Source organism: Heloderma suspectum, chromosome 5 (genome assembly GCF_057233095.1).
Source record: "Heloderma suspectum isolate Gila_16-S chromosome 5, 16-S_ref, whole genome shotgun sequence".
Classification (NCBI taxonomy): Eukaryota; Metazoa; Chordata; class Lepidosauria; order Squamata; family Helodermatidae; genus Heloderma; species Heloderma suspectum.
In genome coordinates, this window is record NC_139462.1 from 76,283,812 (window position 1) to 76,298,020 (window position 14,209).

A 14,209-nucleotide genomic window follows, 5' to 3' on the forward strand; every position below is an offset into this window, starting at 1 on the left:
CCAACCTGGCTCCCTTCAGATGTATTGGACTACAACTCCTAGCATGCTGGTTGGGAAGGCTGGTGTAGAAACTCAGACAAGTTGGTTGTAAAGCAATAAAATGCTTCTATCCTAATCTGATGCGACAGGCTTGACATATGGTTAGTTCATCTCAGCCATTCTTCATACGCACACAGCAAAACAAACTAACAATAAGTTTATATGGTCCAGGCCTGTAAACCCCAATGGATGACCAGGACTCCAAGCATTGGCTGGAGGTTGGTGGTCACCAAAGAATGATACACTCTCTTACTTTGCACAGTCTTGTTTCTTCTTCTTCAAGGATCCCAAATCAGGGTGGTTTATAGCAAAAGTCCAGTTGGCCTCATGGAGCATTGGCTGTCTCAAGATAAACCTCCTTGTTGTCAGCAGCCCCACATTTAGGGATCATATCATGCACAACTTTAAAAAGCCCATTTAAGGGTCTATAGCATACTTCAGTCATATCCTTGGAGCATGATACAATGTCTCTGTTACATAACAATTTTAACTTATATATTGCTTTCCCCTACAAATACCCTTCTTCAGTACATAATTCAACTAATTAACTATTTACTTAACAAGGACATCTATCCTGTTGGGAATTTCTGTAGAGTGCTAATTAAGCCTATGAATTTGGGCTTTTCCCTCCTGTAGGCTTTTATTGGCATCAGCTGGGTTCATAGCAATGGAGAGTTACAGCTAGAATCTCAAGCCCAGGCAAAAGCATAAAAGCCAAGGACTCCTCAGGCTACTATCATGGTCCTGAGAACATTCACATTTCTTTTCCCAAGACTGACTGTTCCAAGTATTTCTTGGTCCAGGAACTGGGGCCAATTATTCTCCCTAGGTTGCTCCAAATATCAGAACCAAGAGTCTTATGTAGCAGAGAAATTTTGCATGCTTGACCCATTTTATTTCTACTTTTAGCCTACTTGTTGAGAATGGCTTGCCATGGAGATGGTCAGTCTCTTTTGTCTTGCCTACAGCTGTGATGTCTTTCTAGTTAGTACAGTCCATTCAGCCCTTGCCCTCTCTAGAAGGACAAGAGAAGCTTCTGCTGCTGCCTTTGCTTGATTACTGGTAGGAGCACCAGTGGGAGGTTGTGGTCAGGTCAGAGACCATGCCATATTATATGTGATCAACATGTGTAATTAAACATCCATGTCTTCAAAATGCTAACTAAATGACATCACATGCTTCCTTTAACTTCCTTGTTCCTGTAGTTCCTAAGGTTTTACCCTTAGCCTGAGGTCACTCTGCAGCGTAATGTTTCGGCACAGGATGACTCTTAATGGATCAATTAACAGCATCTCAAGTTCTTGTCAGGTCTTGCTCCCAGATTCAGCTTTGGATAACATGTGAATAATCAGTTCTGATACAAGATCCCCCATCCCCACCCAAGTCTGCATTCATGAAGTCATTTCAGGAAATGATTTTATGTCTTCTAAATGATATATGGGTAGTACTGAGGGACCTGTGGTGATCTTTGCCTATCTCCCTTTTTAAAAGCATTCTTATTTTAACTTTTTCAACATGCATAACAACAAAACTATCAATACAGAGCGATTGACCATACACAGAGAAGGTACATTGTTGTCGAAGAAAAGACAGATTACAGAATGGAGTAGGGAACCAAAGCAGTTTACCCCAATAGATCTTTCCACAAGAGGGGAAAGGAGGATAAATCTTTCAAAATTCTGCAAGATTTGCTGGACTTGGAATGAATGGATGGCAGAGTAACACAAGGCAGACACTTTCTTTTATCATTACCATTACATTTCTAACTATAGATTGAAATATAATTGTGCATATATTGGCTTGGATCCTAACAAGGCATCTGTGAATGGAAGGAACCAGCTCACAGAACGGGGGGAGGCAATTTTTGTTGAGTCCTCCCTCTCTCTGCAGCAGCACCCCCCCCATTCCAGAGGTTCCCCCAGCCCACCAGAACAGATTTTCAGGGGCACAGGAGGCTGCAGAGGTAAGAGAGAACCAATGAAAGCCACCTCTCCCACTTCCCCTATCAGGAACCATGAACAGAACTCCACTCAAGTGACACTCCTGCCTGTGGGAGCAAACTCAAGATCAGGCCATTGAAAATATGCCCCATTTTAAATAGTTGATATCAATGTTTTGATTTTAGAAAATTCAGAATTTGATATTGAGGTGCAAATCCTATTTTTTTTCACTCTGTCTCAAGTCTCACTATCAAAAGTTTAACATTCACATGCATCTGCACGCACATAGCAGAAATCCATCTCAAAGGGTGAATGTGTAGACGTCGAAACTCTTGACTTTCAGAATTTTAAAATGTAGTTTTTGACATTTTAAAGTGAGAATCCATGTTTTCTCCAAAATTCTTTTCAACTAAGTTAAGGTGTCTGAAGTTTTAACATCAAAACTCCTAAAATCTTACCTGTTTTAAATAAAGGCAGCATGTGGCAGTGACATGGGATAATCACAACTTCCCAGAAGAACAACATTTTGACCATATATAGCTTTTGGCCAAGGTGAAGGAATTGGCAATTACATATTAATTATTACACAACAGAATTAAAAGTTAAAAAGCCATACTTGGAAGCATTTTGCTACTTTATAGTCATGTTAATCTAGGACACCAGGTATATACAACTTAATGTATCCGTACTTGCTTAGTTCCTGGCAAGCCGCCTGATTCTGTAATGAAAGAAGTGTGTTATAAAACAATTACTGGCTCTTACAAGACCAACATCTGTCAGGTAACATTATGACATCTGTGAAGTGTGCAAGTTCAAACTTATTTTTGCAATTATGCCTTTGCTAAGACCTAGAGGTTTATAAACGATAACATAACTTTTTATTTGAAACATTAAAGTTGTGTCAGCATATGAGAACACATTAACAAGCCTTTTGTTGGCAATATAAATATTTTGCAGTCCTGCACATACATGCATTAGGAAGAGAAATAACTGACTACTGGGAAAAATTAAATCTTTCTTTCCCCTCTGCACTGGCATGCAGCCTTTGTCAAGATGTGAGACCCTTACATGGATGTGGGTACCCCAATAAATACTCCTAGTTGAGCAGATATTGTTAGGATTTAAAGGTGTACCCTTATTTTGTGCATCTAAGTAACTAACAGGTGGTTATCAAGCACCAGGAAAGAAGGACTTGGCAGAATTAGCTGTTGGAATCTTCTAATAACTTCAGATCGTCCCTGCTATTTTACTTCTTACTTGGAAATGTAATTATACAGTAGCATTCCTTAAGAGTGGTTGATTGTCTTAAACCTACTTGGCTGAAGGTTCCAGAAATCTTGAGAATGAACAAGTTCTCTTAATCATGTCTTGGGGCAGTATCCAATGGTAGTCCTATGTAAACTAGGTCCATTCACTTCAGTTGGTTTACTCTGAGTAGGAGTACCATTGGATACTGCCCTTGTTGTCCCACTCCTTGAAAGCTCTTTCACCAGCATCATTCACACACATTCCCCCAAGACTAAAGATCTTTCTGTGAGTTTTTCCTACACAGCCTCTTCATCCACGAACATCTGATACAGTCAAGAATGTAGCCCTGTAACCTCATTCAGTCACTCACTCATTAAAAGAGGTAACTAATACTGTGAGAGGATTGCTTGGTTTGTCAGGTCATTTTGTACAACTGGGGTCCACACGGGTCTAGTACGATGGAAAATCCTGCTTTACTTTCTACTACCAGTGATTAACAGCCCCTATTCCAAACATCTCTGCTGTTGCTGTATCTTCCTGTACACATAACATCATGTTCTCTGGCAGAGAGTTGTTGAAGACGTTAGATACATCCCTCTCTAATTATTTATACTTGATGATGCTACAAGTTCTTAGGATTGGTCCAGAATTCAAACAAATGTAACTTTGTATATATAGTGGATAAGGGGAAAAATTTGTTTTCAGGCCCTGTCCAGTACTTTCTAAATGAAAGCAGCCATTTCTTTCTATATTTCATAGTTATTGGTAATGTTTCAAAGTAATCGTAAGCAGCAAATGTATTCTGCACTAATAAACCAATGTGCAGATGTTAGTCTCGATGCAAATAAATCTTGGGCAGCAATATCTGGTGAGGAAACCATGACAGAGAAGGACAGTAAGGAACATTCACTGATGGCTAAAGGCTGAATGGGTAGTGGCCTTTTTTATGCAGACTTCCTAGATTAACTTAACCCCTGGTTTCACACATAGCAACATAGTTTTTATGAGTAGCAAAAATATTTATAGAAAAAGTATCAGTATATCCACTATTGGCTTCTGGTCACCAAAGCATTGCATGAGACCTGTTCATGTGACTAGTGTGTGCATAATGAACATTCATTGAGTAGGAGTGAGATCAGGGCATCATGCCCTGCCCGGCCCCCCAGCCTACATGCTTTTTGTAGGTTATTGGAACCAGCCCTATGCGCATACAAAATCTACACACAGTTGGGAAGCCTGGAAAAAGCAGGATCTTGGATTGCACAGAGAAGCCTATATATGTTCAGTCTCTTCTGTCTATCAAACTTGTGTAGGTCAGATGCAGGGCCTGACATGATTCTCCACCAGCAGATGCATTCAGTATACACCCATTGGTTATATGAACATGTTTGAATTTCTCTACATAACAGTGTTGAACTAAAGGAGCTCTACTGCTCATAATATCTGATAGGCAGGAACTGAAGTGACTGACTTACTCTGACGCCTAGATGAAAACTATGGGTAGTATCCAATGTTAGTCCTACTTAGAGTAGACTCACTGAAATTAATGGGACATAAGTTAGTCATGACTAACATAACAATTCATTTCAGTGGGTCTACTTAAGTAGGACTAACATTGGATACTATCCTATACGCCATCAAACCTCAATCATTTAACAGCTGCGATGGCATGCTACCTGAGCAGGATGTGGCAGGAAGTCTAGAGTCCCATCTAGAGAAAAGTCACTGTTTACAATGCATCTCTCTCTTTTTTTAAAAGCAAGAATGGAATTCACTGATTTGTTCACAGCTGTTTGAGATCATTGCAGCCTAGTGGTTCCTAACCCTGTTTTTTCTTTTTACATTCCATTTCTTTATTTAGTAGTGGCCCATAGACCGTTCACCCTAAACCTGTTTTTGTAGCAATTGGCTTTGGCACATCCAAGTCCCCAAAGCATGTGTTACTTTACAGACGAAGCTACGGCTTTGTTCTGTTTTAGTCTAGTGCAGGGTGCACAGCCTGAGCCCCCCCCCCCCCCAGGCCTTTACTGAGGCTTCTCACTGGTGCCTGACCCACCACCGACATCAAATTCCCCACCACCTGTACTCTCCACCTCCTCCCCAGAAATCCTCATGTAGACAACTTTTTTCCTGCCACTGCTAACATTGAGGAAAGAGCCATCTGTATCAGGATCACTGGGAGGGGGTGTGTGGAGAGAAGACTCTCTATACCCTCCCCTAGAGATCTTTGGACAGATCGCTGTGGTGCATGTGCCCACATAAGTATATGTGGCCCCCAACCCCTGCGGCAGCATCACATACGGCCCTCAGGCCTTGAAAAGGATGTGCACCCCTGCTCTAGAGTAAGCACAGAGGTCCTGATTTAGATCAGGACTGTACTTGTGGTGGGAGCTTTGATCATTCCCCCCTCTACTCTACAGTCTCAATCTGGATTGGGGGCCCTGTGCCTGTAATTTTATATTGCCAAAAAGTGATCCATTGAAGCAGGGGTGCACAATCTGTGGCACAGGGGTTGCATGCGTCCCCCCAAGGCCTGTACTGTGGTCCCTTTGAGGGTGCACTGACTCCCCCACTGCTGCCAAATTCTCCACCACCACCAATTTCCTCACCACCTGTACTCTCCACTTCCTCCCCTAGAGATCCTCACACCCTCTGCTGCTAGCAGCAAGGAAAGAGCGATCTGTATCAGGATCTCTGGGATGCATGCGTGTGTGTACATATGTGCACATGCAGCCCTAAGCCAGCATCACATGTGGCTCTAGGGGCTGAAAAGATTATGCACCCCTGCACTAAAGCAAATGTATCACCATCTGGTAATATATATTGCAGGTATGGGGCCCCCAATCAGGATTGGGACCACAGTGGTGGGGAAGGGTTACCTTTGGGGGGTAGGGGTCCTTACCCCTACCCCCCAAACACACACAGAGACACATACTAGGTTTTCTATTCAAATTGGGCCTCTGTGCTTACTCGGGAGTAAAAAATGAAAACAAAACTATGTGCTTTCGCCCTAATTATTATCCCACAGTTCAGTCACCCATGAAAGATAAGACGGGGGTGGAGTGGGGACAGACTCAGACTTACAATTGAAACCAAGGTTTAGGGAATGGGAGCAAACTGTGGGTTCATGCCCTGCCCACACTCCTCTTCTGCATGAATTCCCCCTGTCCCCTTTACCCAGTTTTGCCATTCCCTGTGACCAGTGGCAGCCCAAGTTTCAGTGAAGAAGAAGGATACATCAAGAGCTCAGCTATAATCATCATCATTGTTAACGTGAGGGTAGGAGCATAATATGCTGCCTCCTACTGAGTCAAAGTACTGACCCGGCTAGCTCACTATTCCAGCTTCCCCAGCATTTCACCCTCCAGATGTTTTGGGCTACAACTCCCAACTTTCCAGATCCTTGGCCATGCTGACTGGAGCTTAAGGTAGTTGTAGTCCAAAACATCTGGAGGGCACTGGGTTGGGGAAGGCTGGCCTGCACTGATTGGCAGTGGTTTCTAGGGTTTCAGACAGGGGTGTTTTCCTAGTGTTACCTGGAGATGCTGGGGCTTGAACCTGTGTGCAAAGCATGTGCTCTACCACTGAGCTACAGCCCCCTTCCAATATACCCAGTTCCATTTCCACCCAGGCTGGTCATAGTCTCATAGATTAATGAAACCAGATAGAGGGAATGGCAAGGACACATGCACTCCCATGGTCTGATTAAATCTTTATTTCAGTTGTAAGGCTGAACTATGTTCTTAAATAGTAACAGAAATGTAATGAGAACTAAGAAGCAGATCTTGCTGTGTGCAATTTGACACCAATTTAAGTAATTATTTTCCTTTGCTATAAACATAAGGGTTGCTGTGGATACTCAAGGTTGTATCTTACTGCATAAAATGCCCTGCAGAAGCCACATTTGAGAAATGGTGCTTTAAGACTTCAAGTATAAATGATAGTTGTTGTTTTTTTGTTTTAGCCTTGCATGTGGGTCTTTATACACTTTTTGCTGTTTCCCCCTTGCTTAAAAATAAATCCAGAAATTTACAGAAGTATTGCTGAAAAAGAAGTAGCAAAACAAGCTCATATATTCACTGTTGGTGGGGGTGTCCTAAGATACAAAATATTGTTCAAGGATACATGCACATATTAAGAAATGTAAAGGGTATTAATTGCTCTTTGATCCTATGACAGTCTTGTTGGGTGTTACAAACAAGGAGCTGTTTGTCCTCCATTTAGTAGAAACAAAGTTCCAAATCGCAGGAAAATGGAAAAATAAATATCCTCCTACTATCGAAGGATAGTATGATAGGAAATGGGAAATATTAACTATAGATAAGATCTCACATCGGTTAAAAGATAGAATTAATCCAGAATATAATTATGATTTTATAGAAAGATGGTGCCCAGTTGTAAATGTAATTGATTCATGTAATTGGAAAGACAAAAGGCCACTCAGATTCTCTTCATAGTGCTTCACTGATTAGAGTGTGTGTGTTACTGAATCCTTTTATAACAAAGGATTTGTTATACTACTTACTATTGCTGTTTATTCTTATTTCATTCCTTGATGCTTACTTGTTATATACTTTGTTATGCTGAATTGTATCCCACAAAAGATGGAACTGTTATTCATTTTTAAATGTGTTTGTAAAAAATCTGAAATAAATCCATTAGGGTGCAAACCTAAATATGCGTAGGACTGCGTCCTCAATTTCAGGTTTGAAACTCCACAAAGCAAAACCTAAAGTTGTACTGAACTAACAGGATTTTTGTTTCTGTGTTAACATTGTTCTGTTCGGTAAGCATGTTGCTGTTTTCTATTCTGAATATAGTTCTTAGGTTTCAGCTCCTTTGTGCATATCTTACAAAATCCATAGGTTCAGTCAGATGCAGAGGTACCTTTCTAAATGCAGACAGTATCTTCTGTTTATGGAAGGGCTCTTTTACTCCTGGAGCGCTGTGTGAGCAAATTGCACAAATGTGCAAGGATGTTCTTCCCCTGCTGTAAGCAGATGTGTCGGAGCTGCTATATAGCAAATGCAAACTCTTCCCTGGCATTCTACAAGTGTTTGCATAACAGCATGAACAACTATTTTCCTTCTGTTCACCGTTCTTTGGATCCAACAAAATACAACAGCATTCAAGTTCAGTTCCTTGCAACAAGAATGGACCACTCACCCACTTAGCCCCCTCATCCTACACAATCCAGACCCCCAGTCTGCCACACATAAATGGATGCACCGTTCACTGTTAGGCGCATGAAAAGCAATCGCTGCAGATTTTCAAGCATTAGATCCAAGATGTGCAATAGAAGGAAAGGCAGGGATTTGTTTCAAATTCCTCTTTTATCTTCTAAAGATCAGAACTTGAGCCATAAGCCCGCAGCCAGGCCCTCTGTGCACTGGATAGCTTTTATTCATGGCATTATTGTGCCATTGTCAACAGCTGATCCATGTTCACACTTAGTTTGCAAATTGTAACTGTATCTGCCTTCTTTATTGCTTATGCTTTATTTTGGATACAGATCTATTGGTTCAAAGATGGGAAGCAAATCTCTAAAAGGAGCGAACACTACAGGATGCAAAGAGAACCTGATGGGACCTGCTTTCTCCACACCACAGCCTCCACCCTGGATGATGATGGGAATTACACTATAATGGCTGCCAACCCACAGGTAAACCAAGTCTTGTCTTCAGTATAAGCATGCTCCTGGGCACAGATCTTTGTAAGCATGTGCAATCTGACTTTTGGGTAATTTAATTGACAGATGATGTCATTTTTGAGCAAATCATACTTAAGGCTTCTATGTTCATCTCATACCAGTAGGGTGGGACCAATCCATGTTGCCAAGTTGAGAATGCGTTGCCGTTGGGGGATGATTCAAAAACGTTTTTCATTGTGCTTCTGAGCAACTGCCATTATATTGGTGTTTTTTGGCAACCTTGATGGGCCATATATGGAAATGCATCCTGACTCAACTGAACTCTGACAATTCATGCACATTTTCCTCCTGATTACCTTAGGGTGCAATTATAAACTGTGAGAAAACTGGGATTCCCACCCAAAAAGGCAGTGCCACGTTGTGTTCTCCACTTCCCCATAGTAAAACTTACCCCATGTTCTGATGTCCATGTGGGTGTTTCCACTCCACCAGGGCAGCAACGATGTGGAGTGAAGAACTACACAGGGTTATGCTGATGCTGGGACATGAGGTACGTTTTACTACTTAGTGCAGAGGGAATGGAAGAACTCAACAAAGGGCAGCAGGATAAGCCATGTAATTTGGCCACAGGTTGTTTTCCAAATCAGCATGCCTTGTATGATGGCCAAGGTAAATAATTTAATGTAGTTTGTTCTTATTTACCATTGTTGTTGTTGTTGTTGTTTACCATTCCTAACGTATGTAGTCACAATGAAGCCTCAAGTCAACACATGATTTTCCATATAGGGAAAGATTTCAGAAATGGGGGTGGGCAACTGCAGGAAGGGGGGGCATTTTTGTCCCCTGGACAACTCCCCCTTGCAGACCACACTCCCCCTTGCAGACCACACTCCCCCCTGAAAAAAATAGAAAAAAAATCAGCAGTTTGCCCCCCACTTGCTGCTGTTCCACCAAATTCAGCAGCGGCAAAAAAAATACATTAAAAAAGAGAAATAGCATCCATAGTGCTACAAAGGTCAAATTTAGCTTGTTTGCATGTTGTTCACCCCTGGTCTAATCCCACATCAAATAACATGAATGCTGAAATTTAATCCCCCAGAAGGAAAGAGGCCCTTAGAGCACATGTTATGCAGAGGCTGCAGCAGTCTTTACAACTCCAGTAGGACAGGGGTGGGCACCTGGTGGCCTTTGGCCTCATTAGAAAAGCCCTCTGCAAGCCATCCATTCAACTCTCTGGCAAGAGAGATCTGTCCCTGTCCATGCAGCCCACTGGGTGAAGTGGAAGAGGGAGGAGAGAGAGAAGACAGTGAAAGAAAGAGAGAACAAGAGAGACAGGGAGGTGGCAGGAAAAAAAGAAAAGGGGTGGTCCTGCCCATGTTTGGCTCTCTGGCTTCACCACCACCGGCTTTGACCCAGCTCACTGCTGGCATATGGCCCCCAGCAAATGACTTCCAATGGACTGCAGTCCTTGGCAGAACAAAGGTTCCCCTGGGCTAAAATAAGGTAGAGGTTGTATTTTTATGAGAACATTCTTTACCACTCTTGAGAATGATCATAGTTTAAAGGTGAGGGAGGAAACGTGTGACGCTCTAGATGTTTTGGCCGACAACTCCCATCAGTCCTAGCCATCATAGCCAGTGGTGAGGGATGATGGGAATTGTAGGCCAAAATATCTGGAGGGCTGTAAGTTGCCTACCTCTGGTTTATAACAACAACAGCCTAATCCTATCCATGCTTACTCTGAAGGAAATCCTATGGAATGTGGATTCTTCCTATGTAAGGGAATACGGGATTACAGGCTGAGTGTGCTTGCCAGCATGCCACTTTTCAGCCATCCATTTCTGCAACCTAGAAAAAAAACCCAGTATAGTAGTCTATTGAATGAAACATTGATGTGTTGCCCCAAATATCACCAAACCCAAATGGCAAATAGGATTACATTTAAAAATAATGAGCGCTATTGCTAAGACACAGTTTATCCTCTATAAGAGTGTTGTGGTCTGTTATGAATGTTGCTAGGCTACTTACCCAGAATGGTTCCATTTCTACAAAGCTCCAGAGCTGTCGATGCTTTCTGTTGCAAGATGCATAAAACACGTAGAACTTGACTTGATATCACAAATATTGGGAAATGATGAGGTATACATATTATTTCTACATAAAATTAATGGTATTGTCAGAGACAATTTCTTGTGTAGACCTAACAGTAGTAATTCCCAAACTGTGTCAGGGTACACTGCTATACTGAAAGAAGGTGCCAGTTTAGACTGTGTTTTAACTGTGTTTTGGCATGATGTGAACAAGCCTCAGGTTCACAGGTAACCCTGTTCTGTTGTCCTTTCCAGCCTGGCCATGAGATAAGAAGCTTTTGCTTCACTTTTAAACTAATCAGAGTACCTAGTTAAACTGTTGTTTGATTCTGGCTTGTTTGGTTAAACTATTGGTTAGTTCAAGCAAGCCCAGAACAAACTGTATTTTCTGATCTTGGCTTATTCACTAACCATAGTTTAAATTAACCAGCGCTCCCCCAAGTTCAGTCGTAACAAGGAACTCTGGTAAATTTAAAAGTGAAAGTGAGACCTTCTCATCTTGTCCTTACTGCCTCGCTAGTGGAAGAGAGGGGACAGACGAGCACATAAACCGGAGGCTCATTCATGCAATATCACATTGTAGTTTAGCATTAATGTCTGAAATGGCCCATTGATTAAATAAAGGCTCCTGTGAGCTCCAAGTACCTGCCCACAGAGAAGGCAGCCTGCTGCATCTCTCTACAATCCACTGCTGTGGCCTTGCCTGCTGCCCACCTGTCTTTGCTGGGGATGGGCGGTTTTGCCCTATTTCTTCACAGGGCCTGACTGGGTCATTCAGTCACTCATGATACAGACCCAGCAATCTTACCCACTCTCAGAGGAGGCTGCTCCTTGCATCTTTGCATTTCTGTAGCCTTGCCTCCCGCCAATCAGGAGGCACACCCTGACCTAGTGACCTATATGGATACACAGGTCACTGGGTCTGGGTTTTTAAAGAGCGACCCAGGTGAGGGGTAGTCCATTTCAAAGTCCAGTTGCCAGAGAACAGAGCGAACAGCAGGGTCAAGTCAGAGTTTGGTGATACTGAATGTTCCAGTATACTCTTGGGGCATGTGCATGCTGGAAGTTAAGCATAAGCAAGCCAAGGGGTACAAATGGGCTTATATAATCATTTGTGCAGTGTTTCTTGGTGGACTACATTTTTCATTCTTATTTCACTAACCTTAACAATCTAACCGGAGATATTGGCTGAATTCCAGCCAACACTTCCTGTCCATGCACAGCACTAGTTCATGCGCAAGGGAGTGCTTCTCTCTCTCACACTTTTCCAAATAGCAGTTGTCCTCCTTTGCATGAGAGTTAGCTTTGTAACTTTGGGGAATTTATTGCATAGATGACAATGTAGGCAATGGTGTGCGTGTTCTTTTGAGATGCATCCCTCTGTGTTGCAGATAGCCACTGGATCATGACCAGTGACTCTCTCCGTTGTGCTGAACTCTTCCTTGATCTGAGTATTTTGGGAGGTCTGCGGGCCACTCAGCTATATGGTAGCAGCATTATTCCCTTTAAGTCCTACCACCAGACATCTGTTGATGATGTACACTGCAATCCCATACATGTGTACTCAGAAGTTAGCCCCATTGATTTCAGTGGGACTTACTCCCAGGTAAGTGTGTATAGGATTGCAGCCTTAGGAACATAGGAAGCTGCCTTATACTGAGTTAGACCATTTGTCCACCTAGCCCAGTACTGTTGACACTGATTGGCAATTGCTCTCCAGGGTTTGAGGCAAGAGTTTTTACAGCCCTACCTGGAGATGCCAGGGTTTGAACCTGGGTCCTTCTACATGCAAAGCATGTGTTCTACCAGCCTTAATCACCAATCATTGCTTTAAGCAATGACGGAAAGTAATGCTCTGTTAAAATTTAAATTAAAAACATTCTTCTTTAATTCCTCTTTGGCTAAAGGACAAAGGCTGCTTGATGTATGTATTTTTGCTGGAAAATAACCAAAAAACTCTCTGGATATGAATCTGGAAGTTTATTTTATTATGCAACAAAGAAGAGCATTTGCTTGGTTCATCCAGTCATTTATATTCTCTCGTCACTGTATCATTTCCAAATAAACATAAGTATGTCTCCTGGCATTCGTGTAGTTCCACTGTGCTTTTAACAGTACATTAGAGACAAAGGGCAGCAGTAGATTAATGCATTTGCTTTTCACACCAGAAGATGTAGATTCCGATTGTGTTACATCATCATCAAATGGAAATAAGCATGCTTTGTAATCCTAAGCAGCAATGGAAGTGTGTCGATAGGCCTCAAAGCTAGTACAGATGTGCACTGGTATAACACACAAATAAAAGAGGGTGTTTGAGCGAAGATGAAAGAAGGCTGATAATGTGCTGTCAGACTTAATCTTTGTAATAGTAATAGTAAAAAGGCATTTTCTAATAGTGTTTTCTTTAGCTTTGCTAGGTGTGTGTATTTGACTCCACATTGTAAACTATGTGAAAATCCTGTTTTGAGCGTGAACATATTTGGGCCTGAGGGCTAGGCCCTCTTGCAGCATCAGGCTCCTCCAGGTAGATGGCTACGGTGGTGGAATCTAAAAGGGCTGGGCCAGCACAGGCAGAAGCGCATCAGCTACATGCCTTTACTCACAAAATGGTAGGGGAGTGACACACCCCTAGTTAGCAGGCCATCTGCTTGAAAGTACATACCTGATGGAGTGGGCTTGTGGTCACCAGCGACGTACCTTGATCACGAATGAAGATGTGTCTGGGACAGCTTCATTTAATGCTACTTTTTGCATCACGATCAATTAAATGCTCATTAACGTCATTGAATTTAGCAGGAACTAATATCATGAAAAGGGTTCCCGCCTTTTTCATGTCTGAAAGAACCTATGCACATGCATAGGCTTTGTTCTCGTGATCAGAGACTGCCTGTGCAGGCTCTGCAGTTGTGCAGATGGAGCCAATGGGCATTCTGGGTTGAGAGGGGGGCCGGCAGCCACAAGCAGCTTTGATCCCGCCCCCCTCCATACACACATCCAGATGAACATTTGGACAAGGATAATACCTTCTTTTAAAAAACAAAGCTGAGAAAACCTGAATCACAATGAAACTCGAAATATTAAAATAATCCACAAGCAAACTTTTTAAACCTCCGTAAATACTTCAGCCTATTTCTCTCTAACTCTTTCAATAGTCAAATTACTAATAACAAGTTTCTGTCCTCCTTTATATGTTGCTTATGCATTCAGCTTTCATTGTTCTTTGCACTGCTTATGCCAGTAAG

The 14,209-nt window shown here is 42.2% G+C and overlaps 1 protein-coding gene across 1 annotated transcript in view; it reads left to right on the top strand.

The window, feature by feature from the left end:
• Positions 1-14,209, top strand: part of PALLD (palladin, cytoskeletal associated protein) — a 358,283-nt gene that overhangs the window by 326,843 nt on the left and 17,231 nt on the right. The window contains exon 16 of the mRNA XM_084856416.1: positions 8,740-8,889. Coding sequence (XP_084712542.1) covers positions 8,740-8,889 — 150 coding nt within the window. The remainder of the gene's footprint in view (positions 1-8,739; positions 8,890-14,209) is intronic.